The sequence below is a fragment of the Sparus aurata genome, chromosome 20, assembly GCF_900880675.1.
Source record: "Sparus aurata chromosome 20, fSpaAur1.1, whole genome shotgun sequence".
NCBI classification, from domain to species: Eukaryota; Metazoa; Chordata; class Actinopteri; order Spariformes; family Sparidae; genus Sparus; species Sparus aurata.
In genome coordinates, this window is record NC_044206.1 from 7,435,029 (window position 1) to 7,454,333 (window position 19,305).

General features: G+C 39.2%; 1 protein-coding gene across 2 annotated transcripts in view; it reads right to left on the minus strand.

Moving 5' to 3' along the window:
• Positions 1-19,305, minus strand: part of slc39a11 (solute carrier family 39, member 11) — a 154,495-nt gene that overhangs the window by 8,391 nt on the left and 126,799 nt on the right. For both annotated transcript variants that reach the window (XM_030400710.1, XM_030400709.1), the window contains exons 6-7: positions 15,827-15,994; positions 751-820 (exon numbers count right to left, since the gene is read on the minus strand). In XM_030400710.1, coding sequence (XP_030256570.1) covers positions 751-820; positions 15,827-15,994 — 238 coding nt within the window. The remainder of the gene's footprint in view (positions 1-750; positions 821-15,826; positions 15,995-19,305) is intronic.

The window sequence follows — 19,305 nt, forward strand, 5'->3', positions numbered from 1 at the left end:
AATTACAGCACCATGTTCTTATTGTGACCTAAACCACACCAAACCTTCACCTAATCCCATGCATATCAATGGTATGCCTAAACTTCACTCTCTTATACTAAGAAAAACCCTTTTTTAATGTTAAGACTTCAATTTGATTGAGGTATGGAAAACCAGCTACAGATCCTATTGGGATTCATCATTTTGTGTCCAGCTGATACCAACAGATGCTTGATTGCCAGACATATGAATTCATTATATATGAAGCAGCTAGTGTGGAATCTCTAATTTGGATACAGTACTGCACCTTGAAAAATATCTTTATCCGATACAACATTTGACACCAAGCGGAAAAAATGACACAACGTTTGGGATTTTTACGAAAAGATAAATAGAACAAGACTTGCAGTCTGTGTGTTCTGCACAACAGCACGTCAGTTATCACACTCCTGACCATAGTCATGACACTGCAGCGGTGTGTGTGTGTGTGTGTGTGTGTGTGTGTGTGTGTGTTAACTTGAAGTCGGAGTGAAAAGAGAAAGCAAGAAAACACCTGGTAACACAGCTAGTATCAGTATCCATAGCGTGGAAAAATTAAGATTGAAACAGTTTCAAAATGCAGTCTAGCTATTTTTTGATATTACAATATTTCTTTTCACAACACTAGTAGCCACTTGTTTTCTCACTTGCCAGTGTAGAAAGTTGACTATGTGGATAAACGAGGATGTGTTGCGTGTGTGTGTCTTTGTCTTGCCTTGATATTTATCTTACCTGGCACTTTCAAATGTAGCAGATGAAGTCTTCCCAATGGCTCCAAATCCAACCCCCACAGCCAGACCCTCTGCAGATTAAAAAAAACAGACAGACAGAACAGACAAAAGGTTTTAGTTGATAATTATTTCGTCCTTTGCCTTCCTTGAAACACTTTGTTTACACGCTGAAACATTTTTTTTTTCCATCAATAGAGAGAGGGTATGCAGAACAAGAAAACTAATACAACCCCCGAACAGACCTTCACTCGAAGGAGCACACTGTATTCTTTTATTCCTCATTACCTTCAACAATCATGCTGTTACTGAATGAAACCTGCAGACCCCTCTGACCATATCTACTGAGGAAGCCTTACAGATGTAGACTACAGATCCCCAAACTGACGGTAAATATTGCAAGGTTCTACTTCTGTTTCTACAGCCGTGGCAATAAAAGCAAAAAGGAATTTCTACAGTTGTGACCACTGCATACGTTTCAGTTCCCACCTTGCATGCTCTGTACACTCTGAGCAGCGTCCCTCTCCCCTGACATCCCATTCGTCTCATTTGAAATGGCTGTCATACACACTTAAAGCAAACACCAGTCATATTGAAAGTGAAAAGGTCAGAGTGCGTGATGTGTCTATGAGTGTGTTTGTGTTTGAGAAGTGTGTGTGTGTGTGTGTGTGTGTCTGCAGTCAGAACAACAAGCTCCTTTGCATTGGATGGGAGATTTGATCACCCCACCGATCAAATCTCAAAACACTGACAGTTCTCCTCAAACCATCGAACATCTGAACAATGAGATTATTTTTTTCTTACATTTGTGGCTCCAACCTATTATCATGCAGGTACGTCATGCTAACTTGTTAACACAGTCTTGTAAGCATATAAAACATGTTATTACATTTAATCACTTAGACACAGCTGCAAAGCTAACCATAAAATGTCCCGCTGCGAGAGGGCCCACAGAGAATGAACATAAGAACATGGCCACCACTGGGGCTTTCTACAGACTTAAGTACATCATATTAAGACATAGGCTCAGCACCACCTGTGGAACTGAGCTAATAGGCTATCCCAGGCTCCTGCTAACTAGCTACATGATGCTAGTTCCCTCCACCTTATGTTATACCTGAAAAATGCCAGTTTAGTTGGCTGGCACAAAATCATAACAGTTGAATCTCGTAAACTAAAAACAGCCTTGACAACGTCCAGACTGACTGAGTGCAGCCTTGCAATTGAAAAGGGTAGACAAAGGAAAATCCGTGCTGTCATAACACCCTTAGTGAACATGAAAGCTGGAGCAACGCATGCTCACCAAATATCATCATGCTTAGAGAAGCAAATCAGAGAGGAAAGAAAGAGATTGGTATTCTGGTGCCCCTGCAGTTGCAGACTTAATGAGCGCAGTGGCTACTTCATCATAATCTAATGCCTGTCATTACTTCTGATAACAGTTCAGACAGGTTCTAATCAAATTCCCTCTGGCCCATTACAGGGGGAGATACTGTAGTACCATTATGAGCAAAAGCACCCTTGAGTTACATCGTGGGTCCCAACTGCTATTCACCGCAATCCTTTGGAACTGTCTGAAATGTTACAGGGCTAGTAAAAACTCTCTCGGTGGTTGGTATTCGACAGTTAGAACAAGGCCTAGAAAAAAACGTTTTTGTTCTTTTTAATCTTATCTGATTTAAAGAGACAAAAACACAAAAATGAATTTATTAAATGGTAAGGAAATGGTATCACAAATCAGAATCAGAAATACTTTAATTCCCCCTGGGAATATACCGTATAAATATACCGTTACAATCCTCTTAATGTCTGAAATGCCACTGATGTTACTATCTGTTGGACCTATGGGAAAATTAATGCATCATTAAAAAAAATTGTATTGTCAGCTTTTTTGGACCAAGAATAAGGGCTTTCTGACAATAGCGGCTCCTCTATTGTACGGCTGCAGAGCTGGAAATGCGAGCCGAAAGTATTTGTTCAAAGACAGGGACCAGGGTTTGTAGGGGAGCACTAAACGCCCACAGACCTATTAGGTTTTACTCACAGGACTCATATGTTCCTGCCTTTGTCTGCATCTCAGGGCTATTGAAAGACTATCTTGAGGATTTTTACAATATTCCGAGAGCAGCAAGCATTCTTCATCGCATCAGAGGGCAGTGCCGCAGCTCCACAGTGAAGAAGTACATTTGATGTGACATTGTTGTGACTTCAGAGTGTTGTCAATGTCCAAAAACATCAGAATCCCTTCTTCTGTGTTATTTTTTTCTGTTCTTATTGAGTGCATGGTTGGAGGAAGTCTTCAGAATTATATGCTTTTCAATCACATAACATTACATCAATTGGGAGTATGGTTTTATCCTACGTGACCTAGATTTTCACCAGCCCCTGTAGGAGCACGGCTCTAGGGATGGCAATGCCAGTTGTTGGGACCGTCCAACCACTTACGTCCTGTCAGTAATAATTTACTAACTGCTCCCAGGGGATGACTTCTGACTTTGGTGGCTGAGGTTGAATATCAGAAGAGTGAATGTAAATTTGATATGAAATTCGATAGAGATGTTAATGTTCCTGTCAGGATGCATTATGATCCTGCGACTTCTCATCTACTGCCATCACCAGGTCTAAATTTTATTTTGTCCAACGTTTGGACTATTTCCAAATATCTGCTAAATGGATGGCATTCCAATCAGCCTCCTGCGAAGCTGGATTTGTAAATCTATCTTGCCAGTTATCAAGCTATGCATTTGTGGCAGAACATAATGGTCTAATCAGTCAGCGTCCTTTGTGGGACAACTGTCAGCTGCAGGTGTGGATTGGGTTGTTGATTAGGTTTGACGACCAGTAAGAGAAGCAACTAGTGTTTTCATTCAGCAATGGCGGCTCCTTAAGAGGTAAGTATAGGTGCTATAGCATCATTTAAAACAGAACTGGAGAGCTAAATGTAGTGGAGGAAAATTTTTTCATTCTTCTTTCAACTGCTCATGGTAAGAGTTTGATTTACCAACTGGCTCTTGCTTGTGTTAGCGCTCTCCTACTGTTGATCTGGTTGGTTGATACACGATGGTGATAGACGGGTGGTTTGTCCAATAGCCTGCCAATTTTTTTTGTGCCAGCCCTTTTTCAAATATTTCATAGAAGCACCTTTCAAGATGTTCCTTGTAACAAACCATCTAGTGTGGTTAATCAGCCTCAGGTGTACAACATGTTTAGTGCTTATTAGGAATTGTCAATATGCTGAACTAAGATGGTGAATATGGTTAACATAACATGCTAAGCTTCAACATATTAGCTTTGACATTGTAAGCATGTTAGCATGCAAGTGGTGTGCCGGGCTTTGCGCATGACAAATCCATCACAGATTTGCCAAGTAGAGACAGACACAGCCAAGCGGACCGCCAGAAATGATTGTGTGTGTCTACGTGACACCATAAAGTGGAGGGTCACTGAAAATCCAATATAACACTTTTTTTTTTTTTTTTCTCTGAGTGTGCTCATTTATTGTATGACCTTTCCCTATCCACGGGGAACAACGGGTCACTGACTGGTATGATGAATATGAAAATTATACGACTCATATACTATGGTCTCCACAGCCACCAGACAATGTCAGCCAGTGCTTTGCAACACCTTCATCAAACACTTATTAGGGAATATAGAATAAAGTTAATACTTTCAGTAGAGCACCATAGCTTTAGAGAACCAGTTCCAAGGAACAGTCCCAGCTTCACGCTGAATTTTTCTCCACTAATTAATTTAATTTCACCCACCTGTATTCCTGTTATTAAAAACCCAAAGGTTTGTCAGATTCAAGAATAGCCAAACATTCCAAAAAGACGGTTAAGCGAAACAAACACCTTATTTGTCAAAGGGTTTTTTCAAAGTAGCCTGAATAAACTTCATCAGAAAAGTATGAGTTTCTATGGCAAACAGTGATGACAGGTTGAGATAATTCCTGAGGATGTAGCTAAGTGCAAGTCTTCAAATCCGTCACAGCAGGGATGTGAGGTGGTTTGTGTTGTCGCCTGTGTCTTTTTGAGTTTTTTCTTTTTTTTCCCACTCCCCAGAGAAAACTCAAACTAGTTTTGGGCAAAAGAGTGTGTACTTGCCTGTGAATGTGTCTCAGTCTCGACATAATTGTGTGCGCGCAGCAGTCTTATCCACTTCCTGCTTAATGTTCTATGCTCTTTTAAGCGAGTCTGACGATACTGCTGCTGACAGCCCATTGTCACAGCAGCCACTCATTTCCATCGCGCGTCCCTTTAATCTCCTCTCCTCATCCATCTACACACTGCTTTTGCCGAGCCTGCCATTACTGTGTCTCCTCTCTCCCAACTCCCGCTCCCTTTTTTTTCTTACTGCAGAACTGCAACGTTTTGGATTCATTTTATTCCTTTTTTTCATCCGCTTTCTGCAGAGATGTTCCTTTAATGCACATCAAAGTTGTCTCTCATCTTTCCTCATGCCATTGCTTTTCATCCTCCTGTCATCAGGGATGGCAAGGCGTCATTTCAAAATGTGCAATAATCTACTAGATCAAGAAAACTACAAATTACTTGACGAAAAACCATGATTTAATCCTGCGCAATGCTAGAAACATAGTTGCTCATCACATATGTTTGAAGGCACTCCCAAAAAAATATCTGTATTGCAAACACATTCCACAGTGTGTGTTTCTGCTTTGGCCCTGATGAAAAAAATGAACTTTTCATAACTTTGCATTATGTAATTTCTCATCAACAGGCATATATTACAAAACAGGCTTCATTCATTTGTTCCCCCATTTATATTAAATCGAATAAACTCATTTAAGTGTACTAAATTTGCTTTTTTTGCAAACTCAAAACAGCCTCCATGTCTTTACCTCATTCAACAGCACTCATTCAATCAGTACAAGAGTCATACTCACCACTCTGATGCTCTGAGTGTCTCTTTGTCACAGAAATCTGTTCTCAGTTACAAATACAGTCCCATTGTTTCTACGTTTGCTGTTTATTTGTTCAGTGACAACTGCAAACTCTAGAGTGGTGAAGAAATTGACATGATCCACTACGAAAATCAGGCAGTGAGGTTAGGAAATTTGAGTGATGTTATTACGCAAGTAAAGCCTTTTGAGTTTTGCAAACAAATTACAAAACTTGATCTTGTTTTGATAAAAGGATAAGCTTTAAAGGAGGGAGGACACACATCATGGTTTTGTTTCCTATGCATGTTTGCAAATAGTAAGAAAGACTCTGAAGTCTCCTACATGGAAAATATTTCTTTGGTTTAAAGTGGGAAAGCATTAGCTCTAAAATAGACGTAAAGAAGGTCTAACAAAAGTAAAAGGATTAATTATGCAGATTGGCCAGTATCAGAGTAATATATTTTAGCGTTTATGATTGAATTATACTGTTAATCATGCATTAATGTGTTCATTGCTCTAATATTGCTGTTGGTAAAGGCAGAGATAATTTTAATTAATTTCTGTATATACACACTGCTTGTAGCTGGGTAGAATTCCTCCTGTGGACTGATACACACCTTAGTGTTCAGCATAAAAGCTGTTCTGGGGCGAATAAACTGTGTTGTTGAGTAAAAAAAAAAGAAAAAAAAGAAAAGATATCTAATGTGCCGTTATCAAAATAACACAAACTGTTTAGGCTACTGTACCGCTGTAGCAGAGCTTTTCCAGCTGAGCTGCAGGCGTGAGTGCATGGCAGCTCTGATTATGCAAGTATTGTGTACCAGCAGGCAAACTCTTGCTAATTCTCATGTTTTGAGGATTCAGTTTTACGTGAGCAAATAAAGTGCTTAATCTAATGCCTAAAAATACACCTTAAATTTTCCTGCTTCCATAATAAATGTATACCTAAAGGTTTGCCAAAGTCTCTAAACTTTGGAATTATAAAGAATCAATGAGTCAGGTAGACTACAGACAGATATTCAACTTGACGACCCCTCTGTCCCTGTACTCTCTCTGCTAGTAGGGGATAGAGATGTATGGCAAGTTAACAAAGGGGTTGCATTTTGGTCATTTTGATAACAACGGGGATGGGATGTCCCTTCATCCCCCCTTACACTGCCCATTGAGTATATTAGTATTTGCAGACAGTAACTACAGTTATTTTCAATGAGTTGTATACAATTATTTCAGTGGTTATTTTTGGATCAGTAAAGCCAAGTCAGGAAAGTAACCTTTCAAAAGAAATCAATAGAATAGCAGGCTTAGCAGGACAAAATCTTACAAAATGTCTATTTCCTTTCATTTCCTTAATTGCTCCTATTTCTAAATATACTGTATTTCCAGTAATAGTATGATACTACTGCTTCTCTTTTATTCTGCCTAGACCCACTGCTGCCAGTTGCTGTGAAAGAATACTCCATCTATCACGCTAACAAGGATCAACCCTAATGTTAGGAAGAGAGGACTGCCATCGATCTCCTGTTCAGTTTGATAGGCCGTTGCCGCACATCTGTCATGGCTCTCTCTCTCCGCAAGTATCATGGAGCATTTGGAGGCTCTTTGAGGATCAGTACGTTGTCATGCAGCAACTGTTCGTGTTGCTTAAGCGGAAGAGTGGTGTACTTACACCACCAGTATGAGAGCTTTACCTAGGTGTCAAAAAATAAGTGCACTTATGGCACCCTCGAAAAAACACACGCTAAATGGCAGACTTTTAAACCCAACATAATGTAAATTACTGTTCAATTTTAAAGCGGGACAAAGTTTTTTATGTAAAAGTCCTCTTTCATCAGCCTGAATCATAAAAAGGAGCCACTAAGAGGCAAAGGAGAAAAAGTCCTCAGTGTTTGTGGCTGATGTTAAATTACATGATTGATGGGTGAAGAAGCACTTCAAAGAAGCCAGACAGGCCCCTTTACAGTGATTTCGGCCTGCATAATTACACATAACACCAGAATACAGCTGAAAAGCCATTACATTCTAACTCAGAAAGAACAAAAGGATGGTAAGTATTTCTTTTTTTTTGGTTTCATCTTATTAGCAATGACATGGGCATGAATAACATTTTCCCCGATAGGAAAATACACAAGTTAAGTAGAGAAAAGTTTAGACACTAGAAACACAAACACGAAAGTACAGCCTGTAAATCACTTCAGCTCTACCTGCTGCTGCAGGTGCTGCAGGAGTATTTTAGGAGTACAGATTAAAATTCAGCGTGAGGCCTTTGACTAATTCTAAGGCGCTTCATAAATACAGGTGCAGTCAAAAGTTTATTTAAAAAGAAAACGTATATCATGGCAGTCTTCAGTTCCAATGACTTCTCAAACCCTTGTTTTTCTGTGATGCAATGAGTGGAACACATACTTTAATTTATCGTGGGTCTCTTGAAAATGTGACCACATCTGCTGGCTCAAAAATATACAGTCCCCTCCAAAACTATTGGAACAGTGAGGCCGATTCCTCGATTTTTGCTGTACGCTTAAAAGTATTTGGGTTTTGACATCCAAAGGTAAATATGAGATAAGAGATCAGCAATTCAGTTTTTAATTCCAGGTATTTTCATCTAGATCTGTTACTTAACTTAGAAGATAGCATCATTTATCACGGAAAACCACATTTTAGGTGGGCTAAAGTATAGGAAGAGATAGACTTAAAATAGATTAGAGTGAATAACACTTAACATTTAGTGTCAAGTCCTTTGCTTGCAATGACTGCATCACGCCTGCGACCCACTGACATCACCAAACCTTTGCATTCTTCTTTTGTGATGCTCAATTGGCCAGTTGAAAAACCTTCCACTGCTTTCCCATGATGAACTCCTTGGTTGTATTGGTGGTGTGTTTTGGGTTGTTGTCCTGCTGCATGATAAAGGATCTCCTGGTCAGTTTGGTTGCATCTGTCTTTAAATTGGCAGACAAAATGTTTCTGTAGACTTCTGAGTTCATTTTGCTGCTGCCATCATGTGTGACATAATCAATGATGATCAACAAGCCCATCCCGCAAGAAGCCATCCAAGCCTAAGCCATTAAATTATATCCACCTTGTTCCACAGATGAGCTTGTGTGTTTGGGATCATGACCAGATTCTTCCCTTCTTCACACATTAGCTTTTCCATCACTTTGGTTAAAATAAATCTTTGTTTCATGAGTCCATAAAACTTTGTGGTCGAACTTTTGAGCATTGTCTCTGTACTTTTGGCAAATTCCAATCTAAGCATTCCTATTCTTATTGCTAATGACTGGTTAGTATCTTCTGGCTTAGCTTCTGTACTTTTTTTCCTAAAGGCTTCTGTGAATGGTGGATTGTGATACCATCACTCCTGCCCTCTGGAGGTTGTTGGTGAAGTCCCTGACAGATGTTTTAGGGTTTTTCTTTACAGCTCTCACAATGTTTCTGTCATGATCTGCTGATGTTTTCCTTGGTCTAGCAGTTCAACATCTGTTGCTGAGTACACCAGTGGCTTCTTTCTTCTTTACTACATTCCAAATGATTATACTGACAATGGCCAGTGTCTGTGCAATGGCTCTGTTGATTTTCCATCATCTCTCAGCCTCAAAATTGCTTGCTTTTCTCCCATAAACAGCTCACTGGTCTCCATGTTGTACACCTTTTTTAAACTGATTTAGATGTACATACCTGGATGTGGAAGCCCACTGACTTGTCTTGTATTCTTTGTCTTTTGATGTCAAAGCCAAATATTTTCAATGTTCAGCAAAAATAAAAGAACTGGTCTCACTGCTCCAAATATTCATTCTAATATTTGATTTGACATTTATTAGGTGCTTCTGATGGTCATCCACAGGCCTCAACAAAATTTGTTGGCTTCCTGGGAAGGCCTACATGTTCTGTGTACGTGTAAGTGTATTTCACTTTTGACCACGACTGTATTGGCACTGATATGAAAAAAAATATCAATCTGCTTTGTTAAACAGCTGAAAAAGTTACTAATTCATCCATTCATTCATCATTAACAAATACATAAATAAACAAATAAATAAATAAATGAATACATACAACCTTTACCTAAATCTCAGAAAAGTAACTGATGGCAAGCCCTAATTATTAATGATATAGAGAGCGTAACTAAAATAAAACACATTTTTGCACAGAATAGGTGCAATAGGTGCAGACAGCTTCAATGATCCGTTTTCTACAGGACATGGGGAAAGTAGATTTTTGTCTTAGCTTGATCACAAGTGGGATATATGAAATTTAAATGTGAGTTTTCCGTGTCTCATTATCAATGAGTGTAATTACAACATGCACTGCAACCAATTGCCATAACGAATGTCAACACATACGTTTCCTCAAAACCTGGATAGGTTAAAACCTTACATTTCTTTATGTTGCAACTTCAAGTTTCTTTAGATGTTACTTTCAATGTCATATTGTGGGATCGCTGTGGTGACCTGTTATGGTAGCCACAAACACACCCTGACTTCCTGTTAAAATAGCATTTTTCTTGTTGTGACAAACATGTTAATAAATTGTCCCGAGGTGTCCTAAAATATTCCCAGTGTCGTGCTAGTAAGAACTATTTAGTGTTTTCACGTCTCTGTAACTCCCACACCAAACATTAACCAGTCAGTGGTTTGTTCTGTTCAGATACTGCCTTTGCTCAAGAGAACCACCTGTGTGAGGAAAAGATAAGGCACTGTTTAGCATTACAATGATCCCAATACTATTTAAATGAGATCACTGGATTGTGCCCTTTACTCAAATATAGACTCACAGGTGTTTTAAATTTAGTCCTTTTAGGTTAAACGATAGACTGTCCCTAGGGTGTATTTATACACTTCGCACAACATAGTGCTTACTTGTGATGTACTTAAAATATTTAAGTCTCCCAGCTTCCTTTCTTTCAGCTTGAATGCAGATGAACTGTCTTGACATCCTAATCGTGAACTCTGTAAATGCAAATCAGTAACAGTTATACAGAGCAGCCTTCATGAAAAGGCGAATAATAATAAGTGCCGTTATTCCTTTGAATTTCATGTCAGTATAAGTTATTTAATTCTCATGGTTCTACAAGCTTTTTGTGCGATACACCTTGAAAATGAACAGGGATTTAAGATAGACACATAGACAAAATAACTTTAATGTTCATCTTTGTGCTGACATCAAGAAGTAGTAAATCAAGTACAGCGTGGGACTTAATGGCAATCTCACAGGTGAAAACAGTGCAAAGAGTCTGAGAGGTATATTTCCTCAACGCCAACAGGAATTAAGGCCAAATATATGACTATGACCAGGAATAAAAATAATGGAAAAATCTACCTCAATCATCACTTGTGACCCACTAGATGTGTCTGCAGAGACCTTGTCCTCTGTATTTTCTTATGTTCTTGCTACTTTTCTGGTTTCTGGCCAATCCAAAGCATCTTTATATGATGACCTGGGAATGGGACTGAACAACCATCGGTCTTTTTCCAGAAAAGTCCAGTATTCCTTTGAAACACCACTTACAGGTATGTGGCTTGCAAACTGACAACGTGCATGTATAGTGCAAGCAGATGCATCCATAGTTTATCCACAAACATAAGCACACATAAACATACCTTTCCAGGGGCAGAGTGGGGCACCAAAATCTACCAGCAAAATTCTGACCGCAGCAGCCCACCACCATTTATCCCCCTACATTTCTGTAAATAGACTGGACCTGCAATGGGTTCATTGGATAAACGCAGAGTGATAGGCTCTAGATAAATGCATTTCCCATTCCCAGGAGGCTTTGCTCCATTCTACGTTAATTTAAGAACAAACAAACAAATTAAATTGAACTCCCGGTTGTCCCGATTGCCACTCCGCCCCTGCACCCTTCAATTAATAGATTACGGTCATCTGCGCTGAGGTTTACTCTACACACATATTATGTGTACACAACCTACAACCTTTTCTGCAAGCAAAATCAGCTTTTCTCTTTTACCGCTTTGTTCTTCTGGGTTCCTGATCTATTTGGTTTGTGACCCCTTCTAGAAACATAGTCAATTTGTGAATTACTCAATATTTCACAAAAATAATAAAGATTAGAGAATAGAAAAAAAAGAATACAAATGTGTAAAGCAGAATAATTTCACTCCATTAATCATCCTACACCTCCTCACATTCATCCTATAACCTCTCAAATGTGAGCCAATGGACCAAACTCATGAACTTAAAACAATTATGAAGTAGTTAAAACTATCCAGCTACAACAGTTAATGCTAACCATATAAAATGTCATATAAGATAACATATCAGTCACAAAGCCTTTTTTCTCCCAAAGATACTTTTACATTAGATATTCAAGGTGCATTTTGGTTATATTACTTCTGTACTTTTACTTAAAGGATAAGTTCACTTAATCTAAAACAGCGTTGCAGTGTTCTCCTTAACAACTTAACAACTCTCAAGTAGAAGGGGACTTAAAATGAAAAAAAAAAATAATAAAAAAAAAATCTTAAGCAAAACACCCCCCAGCCCTCCCATCTACTTCAGTTGTTTAGTCTTAGTGACCAACTGAGTTATGTGATCTGTGTGTTCTGGTTTTCCGGTTGGGGGTTGAGACTGTGGGAGGTCTTTTCATTAAGAGCCTCAGAGGAGATCTCTTTAGGTGTGAACACCACTTAGAACTGTGCGTTATGTGCGTGTGAGTACATGTGTGGTTGATGTGAGTATGTGTCTGATGTCTGTATGCAAGTGTGTCTGTACAGAGCACATCTTGCGTGAATAACAGTTATGAGAACTGAGGTGTGTGTAGTGACCAGTAAACAGTTTTACTCAACACTGAAGTGGCCTCTCACATAAAATGTCATATTCAGCAGAGTATTCTCTGTAACACAAGGCACCATTTAGTCCCATCCTACACACTACATGGGTCCTTAATTAACAACACGTCCTCGGGCAAACAATCTCTCCACGGTATTAAAAACGACGTTGCCATTACTAATTAGAACAAATGGAAATCAAGTGAGTCAAACCAAGCGTAACCTGCAAAATCATTTAGACAAGAACAACTGCTTTTCCTCATTAATTTGATATGTGAAAATCGTTAATTGTCCAAAGCTCAATGTTCTGCTCGTGGCACATTCTAAGCTTGCACATTTATCAAACCATGGATGAATGTGGTGGAGTAAATGCTGATAAGTATGATGTCTAATGTGTTTCAATTGTTAGACGCCTAATTGAAAAGACAAATGGACAAAATATGGTAAAAAATAACTGCGATTTGGTGCATATCTTAAGAATATTGAATATCATAAAAATGAAATAACATTAACAAAACCTTTGCTGCACATTTTCTCCCCAACATCATCTCAGTGCAGCTGTTATTCCATATTCATTTAGTGAGCTGAACATTTGGTAAAAGGCGCTGAAACATGCAGATATGAGGTATCCATCTTCGAAGTGATACAATTCAGCGTTTTGCACTTCTTAAGGATTGTAGTTTATTTTTAAAAGTATGAATTTTGCAAGTCAGTGTACTTCTTTGGATATAAAGTCTTGCACAATGAACCTGTCACGAAACCTGAGCAATGAGACATATTAAAGGTATAATATGTTAGAACTGAAATGTCTAAAATGAAAAAATCTTTGTTTTATATTTTGTTGAGCTTTGTACTACATCACAATCAACAAGTTCTCTTTAGATAACGGTGTGTTTTATTTGGTCTCCCATTGTAACTTACCAAGAAAGTGAAATTGGTGAACAAGACAAAATGTAACGTGAAAAAAAACCCTTTAAAATGTTACCTTGTCTATGAATTTTCTTCTTGAGTCATGTCAGATATCAGCAATGGTGGTTGTTTAATGGCGTGTTCACCATCATGACTGCGGGATCATTTGTGCTTATTTGTGTCACTCGCACAGGTGTTTATTCGCCCCCCAATAACAGCACAAATGACCTTGTGAGTGTCGGTGTGTTTAAATTCTTGTCATCCTCACTTAATTCCGCAATGACCAGAAACTCTGGTTTGCTCTCGTCTTTCTCCCCTCTACTCCCTGTAATGTAACGGTAATGTATTAAAGTACACGTCCCCTGTTGGCGGTAGACATTATGCTATGTAAACAACCGACAATGGAGGTCACCTCCATGGATTGTTGCAGCAGCCAGGCCGGTAAACTGGTCTTAAGCGATAAATCCACTTTATCTTCCCTAAAGTAAAAACGTAAGAAGTCTGCCTCAGCACCACAGCCCCTCCTCCAGTGCTGGCTGGTATCAAGCTGACTCTGAACAGCTGCAGCGGCTCCACACACAATAGTCTGCAGATGTGTTTTGTTTTGTTTTGATAAATAAGACCCATAGTGGCAAATCATACATCGTGCATTTAACATGCATCTTACAATTCTCGACAGGGACGGAACAACACGGGTATGGTAATATTTCTTGGCATGGGAAACAGGTTAAGGGAGTGCAAATCAAGTTAAGATCATTGTGCGCCCAAGTTTGTAAACAATGTCTAGTTCAGAGTTATAGTCAACAGCACCAGTGCCCATGCCAGCCTAAGTTCTCAAATATAATGAGGAAAATATTCCACGTACACCTTCACTCACATGAAACACATTGTATTGGCTTTGACTGACGGTGCTCTTGCTGTCAGCCCCTAGAAATGTCAACAATGACTGCTAATTGCTTCAATACTTTTTCACAGGAATTGATTCATCTTTATTTACTGGTTAGTTCTGAGCTGTTGTTTTATCACTGACAGAACAAAGCTCCAAATATTGAGCTCTGCTCTTCCCTGGGTGTTGTCTTTGATGTTTGACTGACATGTCATTAGTCTAATTAGATCATTGGATTTGATAGAATGGCAACCTGCTGGACTCTGTGTAGTGTTCAATAATGCAAGGTGTATTCCAGGAGGAACCTGTCTATTTAACTGGATTTTTTCTCTATAAATATTCAAATTGTTTATTTCAAGGGAGGAAAAAGACTGTATTTACATTCAGTGAGCCTCTCCGGTCTGGACTCAATACAAAACACCCAGGGCTATTAAACAAGATTGAATGCAGGATGTGGTACAGTAACTTCTTTTTTGGCCCTCTGTGGACTTCACTAGCAGTTCATTTACACTGTGAATGGACACTGTTTTCGTTATCAATACATATTTTACTGTTAAAGCTCATGAAACAATAATAACTTGCCAGTATAGCTGAGTTATCATGTGCCTCTTCTGCTGTCTGCCGCACACACACACACACGCACACACGCACACTCATGCATTCTGTGGGAGACCTTCATCACTTTTATTCCTGTACATTATTGCCTGCATCTTCCGCAAATAGGACAGCTAATCCTCACTGCACAGCTAACAAAGTGAGCTTTGAATGGCAGCTACATTGAGCAGCTGTTACCGATTACTTAAGTACCAAAAGGCTACTAGTATCTGCCCATACGGAAATTATAAATCACCACTGTACTGTAACTGGCCTTCGTCAAAATTTGCGAAAGCTGCATATGGTGCAGGTCAGGAGCTGTTGACTGGGAGGTTGCTGGCTAACAGGAGTTAGCAGTTACTTTAGCAATAAGTAAAGCTATCAGTTGAGGTGGACTAGCCTGCGGACATCATGGGAAAAACCAAAAACATGGGGAATATTTTCTCCATAAAATTTTATCAAGTTTCACCCATATCACTTTTTTTTTGTACATGTTTTAAACCTGTGTTTTTCAATGAACCATGGAGCGAAACAAAAGTAACTTGATAGAAACTTTACCAAACGTTACCATTCTGCTGTTTAGCAGGTGAAATGTTCACCAGTGTTGTCCTTAATTTCAGGGGAATCTAGTTAACAGTTATCAAGACATTCTTTATAAAGACAACTGCTAACCTTGAGTGTTATTAGAGGGAAAGTCAGATGATGACCAAAGTGATAATGATTCATCTTCTGAGGACCATGAATGTCTGTATCAAATTTTATGGTAATCCATCCAATCTGTGTTGAGATATTTCAGTGGCAACCAAAACGGTGGAGTCAAACTCGGTCAGCAGGAGTTTGTAGACACAGAATACACTCTGATCTTAATGAAAGTAAACTTAACAGCAACACAGGCCTCTTATGAATTTGGATTTGCTATTATTCTATTAATCTTTGCTTCCCTGTCAAATATGGATGACACTGATAACGAATTCCCCTTTCTGCTGCTGTGTCTCGTTCTGACCTGGGATGTTGTGGATGGTAATGGCGAGGATCAGGAGGACAATTCGTCGCCAGCTGCTTCCTGCATGTGAAACCTCTTCCTGTTGTTTACTTCCTGTTTCCTGTCCGTCTGAGCTGCCCGAGTGAGGTCCTCTCCTCCTCTGGTACACATCTCCATTCTCTATTTTATCTGCATGAAAGAAAAGAATAATGTTGAAAACAAATTGATGCTTTTCACACAGAGATAATGCAATATCACCACAACAAAGGCTCATTCATCTGTTCATCCTGAACCAAAGAGCTTGGGCATATCTGCTCCAGTGTGTAATTTCATACAGCATGCTGGCATGGCGGAACCAAAAGAGGTGTGACGGTACACATCATAACCTTGACGTGTGTGTGTTTTTTGTACGCGTTTTCCTCTGTTTCCACCTATTACTCTGAACATGTGTCCACCTGCTGCTTATAATCAAATGGATGCTGTATAATGTGTTGTGTTTGAGACTCTGACCCACCAAATGTCATAGAAAGTTACAAAGTTATGTTTTTTGCTCGAAATTCAATAATAACATGATAGCTATCAGTAAATAGCGAACACTGTCCGGCTCTCACTCGCAGGGAGGGATGCTGTTTTCCAGGGGGGTGTTCACTGACATCTCAGTCGGGGGCTGACCATCACAGTGAACTCTTTCCATACTAGTTGCCGGAGACAGTAGCTGCAGCAACACAATAGTGGAAGGCGACAAAGGCATGGTGAGTTAAAGTCAACTGCAGGAGCTGCCTGGCTCTCGCTGCTGGGGACAGACGCTGTTTTTCAGGCAGAAATGTGACGAAAAGTCAGTGGGACAAAATTCTGTATTTTTCTACTACGTTTGGTTGCAGATCACAGGCGGAACAGAACTGTCCCCCCCTCTACGCCTTTGTAACTTTCACACAGAGGGCAAGGCTGAATATAATAGAATTTTTCTACTTTTTGAAACAGATAATTCACCAATCACGCCCACAGGTGTGCAGATTTGTGAAAGTAGGCTACTTCCCTCTCAATGTGCCTTTCTATATGCCTCACCAAACTATTTCTACCACTTCTCATGTGTACCATCCAGTGCAACATTGCAAATGCCTTTGAAATGAGCCTGTCTGAAAGACTGTACCAGTATCCCCATTTCCTTGCAACAAAAAAGCTAAAAACATGCAGAGGAAGAAGACCGGAGGCTATAACAGCAGGCTTTTTGCTCTGCCTTTGAGAGTGGCCATCCAGAACAGGCGGCACTTTTGCCTTTAGATGAAGTTGGATAACACGTCAAACGAACTACTGTACGTGCTTTACAGTTGATATGAGGAAGGGTGTGATCTAGTGTGTCAGGAGGTGCATCCAATAAATCCTTACAAAGACACTCGAAACTCATAATATCAGGTTAATTAAGTTATTTGAAGCCTGAAGCCACAAGATATTTGAATCCAAAAATGAAAATAACAGTAAAGGTTTATGACAGATTAAAACAGATGCCTCTGTTGGCTGCCTCTAGTCTAATATCTACATTAAAAGCCAGAGAGAGACAGAACATCAGTTCTCATCTAAAATAAAAAACGGGCCCTGGTTTGTCCCAATATCAATCCAGTTATTGATTCTGTTGATGCCATTTAAACAAAGTTAATAGCCTGACACGATCTAATTAGCACAAACTCTGCTATGGGTTACACAGACAATATAACATTAGCTTTACATAAAGTAATATAACAAAAAAAAAGATAAAACAAACAAACAAATGGACATGATTGGTAAATCAAGGCTTGCAAAAATATAGAGTGCCAATACACCGAGAAGAGATGGGCATCCTAGTGATCTCAACTACTCTTCTGATGCCATCGGAAAAATCAAACAAAGCCTAAAATATGCATGATAGGATTAATAAAGTTGTCTAAGTCTATTTTATTTTGAAAAATGTTTATAGACTCAGCGTAAATTATAGCCAAGTGATTATAGCCACAATTGACACGCTGGTCAGCTATAAATTGCCTCATCAAATTTGCACTCAAACCGACAACAACAGATTTTATGACCAATTGGGGTTAGCAGAGACCAGCTGTAGTCACAACACTGACGATAGAGCAACACGAGTACTGACTGGTTGTGCTCTGAAACCACATGATTCCTACCAGTCAAATCTAATGATGCTTTCTGGTATTTTTCGTCTTTTCACATTGAGATTGTTGAAGTATAATTTAAATGCAAATGTGATCAATGTTTTAATTGTGCTTTAAACTTACCCTTTTCTTAATTGACCCATAATTAAACATTGGATAATAATTCCTGTGGCTGCAGACTCCGTGATCTTTACCTTGTACCTCCCTGAAACCTGTTCACCCTAATCATTTTCTGCCTCCATCTCCCTCTCCACCCTCGAGTCCTTCCATCTATTTGTCTCTCACATGCATTCTCAAACACAAGCAATTGACCTCTATTAATGCATTCCATGTGTCTCATTTTGCCATGTAAGTGGCTGTAAATTGGAATTATCCAGCATGCAAAGGTCAAATAATCTGGACAATTGCTCGGGGTGCTATGGTTACACCCTCAGTGAGTGGATTTTTTTCAAAGGCCAAAATCCCTGAATCCATTTCTGTCTAATTGAACTTTACAAACCATTTAACCATTACAAAAGGCTGGGTGTACTTACACAGCTTGTGTTTCAAGTGCAATCTCTGTTTCCCATCTACACCCACATGCCACCAACACAATTTACAACACTCTTGTCATGCAGATTAGACACAGAACTGTATGATACTGAGAAAAACATGTTGTACATATCCAAGATGATGCAATATCATTAACAATGAACACCGCCTGTATAAAGCCTGTAATATTTCATTTTTGATAAGACTGGCAGAGAAGTATTGACTCAGGTTTCAGGTCATTTACATTTTTTTTTTTACTTTTTTGATCCACTGATCCAACTGAAAATGCCTCAGAAATTATAAATGTAGTCTTTAATTATCACCCCATCTAACACATTCTCATAAAAAAATTAACCCATTACTGTATCGTACTCAAAGGTTATAATTGCCTGACCTTCCATCTCCTGCTCTTTACACTTTTCATATTCAAATTAGGATTGGCAATAAGTATGGGTGGAAAGTCAGTACATCAAAATTATTATTCCAATTTCTTAATGATTCAATGTGGAGCTAAAATGTTCAACAAGAAGTTGAAGTGAAACTGTTACCCTGCATTTAACCCATCCCAGGGGTACTGTCTGGAGAATCAGCCTAGTTTTGATGGTGGGGGAAACTGGAGTACCCGGAGGAAACACATGCAAGCATGGGGAGAACATGCAAACTCTGCACAGAAAGTCACACAACAAAGCATTTTGGGTACTTGCACTTATCACACTGCTTGTCGGTCAATTTAACATTGTAGAAGTTATTTTCTCTAAATGAAAAAGCGAGTATATGGTCAACGTAGGGTTAAACAACATGACTGTACCAAACAAGACCTTGGAT